Source organism: Verticillium alfalfae, genomic scaffold, assembly GCF_000150825.1.
Source record: "Verticillium alfalfae VaMs.102 supercont1.6 genomic scaffold, whole genome shotgun sequence".
Lineage (NCBI taxonomy): Eukaryota > Fungi > Ascomycota > Sordariomycetes > Glomerellales > Plectosphaerellaceae > Verticillium > Verticillium alfalfae.
Window position 1 is genome coordinate 549,638 of NW_003315033.1, and position 3,233 is coordinate 552,870.

General features: G+C 54.0%; 2 protein-coding genes across 2 annotated transcripts in view; both read right to left on the bottom strand.

Moving 5' to 3' along the window:
• VDBG_05264 (conserved hypothetical protein) overlaps positions 1–1,390 on the bottom strand; it is a gene marked incomplete at both ends in the record, with an annotated part of 2,906 nt that extends 1,516 nt beyond the window's left edge. The window contains 2 exons of the mRNA XM_003004105.1: positions 12–159; positions 659–1,390. Coding sequence (XP_003004151.1) covers positions 12–159; positions 659–1,390 — 880 coding nt within the window. The remainder of the gene's footprint in view (positions 1–11; positions 160–658) is intronic.
• Positions 1,391–2,606: 1,216 nt separating this feature from the next.
• On the bottom strand, positions 2,607–3,215 carry VDBG_05265 (conserved hypothetical protein; the record flags this gene model as incomplete). The annotated part of the gene is made up of 2 exons (XM_003004106.1): positions 2,607–2,871; positions 3,094–3,215. The coding sequence occupies 2 exons, from the start codon at positions 3,213–3,215 to the stop codon at positions 2,607–2,609; spliced, it is 387 nt and encodes a 128-aa protein (XP_003004152.1).
• Positions 3,216–3,233: the final 18 nt, after the last annotated feature.

Consider the following 3,233-nt stretch of genomic DNA (forward strand, 5'->3'; position numbering starts at 1 on the left):
CCAAAGATGACATTCGTTCGTCTCCGTTCTTTCGTCATGGGGGCGGGGGCGGAGCCATGTGTCGCGGGCTCGGCATGCTGCGTTCAGTTCGCATCGGGGGGCGGATACAGGTTCGATGGGAAGGATGCTATCGCGGGGTTGGCCCCCCGTCTTGCAGAACTGCAACCTAAGGTAAGGTAGCTAGCTGTCCATCAGCACTGTGTCAGGAGCACGGTTTAGATCCTCAAGAGGGGGACCTGACGGTGGCTGCCTGGAGGGGTGAGCTCTGATATCGTGATATAGAGACAGATTATGCAATCATGGAGCTCGTGATGCATGTACCCATATGATATACTGTCTAAGGAAATATGTCCGAATCACACCTTGGCCTCACGTCAACTACTTGTTACAACGTGCCACAGCGAGAAGCGATGCCGCCGACGTAAGCCAGAAGAAACCAATGGCTCTTTGGGGTGCATTGTCTATTTAAATACTTCGTCTAGTCATTTCGAGAGAACCACGCCATTGAAAGAATGCTACCCCGGGCATAGAAAGAGGTGTACTCCGGGCATAGAAAGAGGTGTACTCCGGTACACAGTAAGCTCCAGGTTCTACTATATCTCATGGACCTCTCTCTGCCCCCAGCCCCTGAGGTGCCGTACCAAACCTAGAAATCAACCTCGGCCTCGACGTCGTACGCAGCCCCATCCTCGCCATCCACCGCCTTCGCTCCCATCTTGCAGATGGCAATCCTCTCCAGAGGCACACCTTCCATCCACACGTATCCCTCATACCGCGCCAACACGTCTGTCGCATCTAGAGCCAGCTTCTTCCCCCGTTTTCCCTGCGTATCCCTGCCCCCCTTGACATAGATCGTGTTGATGATGGTAGCATGCAAAAGCAGGGGCCTCTCTTCCCTCACCATGACGCCCGCATCAATGAAGGAATCGCGCAGTCTCTCGCAGAACCTCAGCAGGATCCCTCGATCATCTTCAGGCGCAGCATACAACACCGACGCCTGCTCAGGCCGCTGCATCGAATGCAGGCCCCTCAGAGTCAGGAACGGCAACTGCTCAACGCTGGTATCCACCGGTGGGGCTGGCGTTGCGAGAGGCGCAGTGGCGGGCAGCGACCTAATGTCTACAAAGGCTGCGCGCGGGTTCAGGCTCCGGAGAACTGCAGTCGCTTTTTGGACGCTCTCGTGGCTGGGAAGGCTCAACATGCCAAGTGTGAGGTGGAGGGTGCCGAGGGGCCTGACTGCGGTCTCCGGGATGTCGAAGCTGGCAGCATCCGTAACATCTGCTTTGAAAGAAGCCAAGCTTCTCGATACTTGTGATCTCGAGGCTAGTGTGATTAGGGGAATACAGAGAAAATGCGTAAAAGCCGGTTTGGCGTTCGGGCGGGGCGGCATGCTGATATACTGTCTGACGGACAAAACGGGGTGCTTGGAGGTGCTTGGAGATGCTGGCAAAACGGATCAAGACAAAGACGGCAAATCAATCTACTGGGGTGGACGACCAGATTTCAGGTGAAATATACTGTCACCAGTCTTGGTGCAATGGCCAAAGGCAGGTTAACCTTGCGGAAGGCTCCTCATTGCAAAGGACCAATAACTGGTCAGAACTGATGGTAGGGTAGACCCTGCACGTGACCGTAAATCAAATCAAGAGTCCTCAAAAGTACATAGGGACTCCAGGCCCATACCGAGAAACTGAGGTTTGTTATTGTTCGCAGCAGATCGGAAGCTCGGATCTGTCTAGCCTTCCATAATGTCGACACGGGCTTCACCAATAGGCTGTAGTATACTTGCCCGGAGCTAGTGCGGGGCTTCAAAATAGAATTAACATGAACACTTGCACAAGACGCCGATCCCCCACCCATTTTGGTCAGATGATGTCAATCCTGGCGACACATATTTCTCCTCTCCGCTCGAGGGCCTCCTCTACTCAAGCATACGGTGGCACCCGAAGCGTCAGCAACCTCTTCGCATAGGTCTCTTAGTTTATCGTGCTAATCGTCTCGCTGTCAGTCCATACATGATGTTTCCTGCGCAAGTTGTTGGAAAAAGTAGGCTAGCTTTCACAAAAAAATATATTCTTGGAAATAGAAATGCGTTGCCTGGGGTTGTGGGGAAGCGAGTGAAGTTCTAGTGTTGGTCTATTCGGTAACGACTGCAATGACCTGCTTGGGACGTGGCGGAGTCGGCTCGTGGCAAACTGCACATTGAAGCATACCTAGCCACAGCAGTGAACATGGCTGCATCCTTCCCCCAAAAGAAGTCTTGCGCGTCCTGTTGACCGTCTGAGTCCGAGAGCTATCGCAAAAGACCTGGCAAGTTGCCATGCAACGCTGTTCGAAATCCTGTCCAATTGCTTTGCGTCCGCGAAAAGGGGGGTATGAAGAGCTGACGACGTTGTTTGTTGTTGGTGATGGTGATGATGGTGATGACGGCAATGACGGGTGACACAACTACGCTTCCAGACCGGAAGCTTGGAAGCGGCACCCAGTCAAGAAAATATGGCACTGCCCTCTCTGCCTCAATACCGTCAAGGCCTTGGTTTCTAGTGCTTGTGACAAGGTCCGAGACTTAGAGTGGGCGGCGTCGGATGATGGGGAGGGCATGCTCGTTAATCTGTTGCAGCTCGCCCCTCGAAGTACTGCTTCAGCACCTGCTCGACGTCGGCGTAGTCCGTCTCGAGAGTTTTGAGGGTCTCTCCGATTTTTTCGAGGCACACCTTCTCGTCTGGCAGCGGGGAGCCATCCTCCTTCTCCTTCTTGCCGAACCGCTGAATCTTTTCGCAGTTGTCTCGCACCTTGACCAGACCAAGGGTGGCCGAAGAGCCCTTGAGGAAATGACCCAAAGAAGACAGCTTTTCCAACTCCTTGTTCTCCCTGGTCACCGAAGAAGACGTGGTCAGCTGCAACACCCAGGGCCTGATTTGCATCGAGGGAAAATCGACCAACAAGTGGGAAAGGGCCAGAAGCCCTCACCGGTTGCGTCAGGAGGAGGGGTAGCCAGGGCGGAAGAGGATTTTTGAGGGGTTTCGGAGTACTTGGAGGGAAAGTGTTGCGTTCAGAGGAGAGGGGGGGGGAGGGTTCACGATCACAACTCACAGTTCCTCTTTCATCGACGTGATGGTCTCCTCCGCCTGCTCGAAAAATCCTTCGACGATGGACTGGCTGAACTCGCACTCTCCTGGTTCGTCCATTTCGAGAATCTGGTTGAAGGTCGCCATGTCGACGGCGTCACCGAA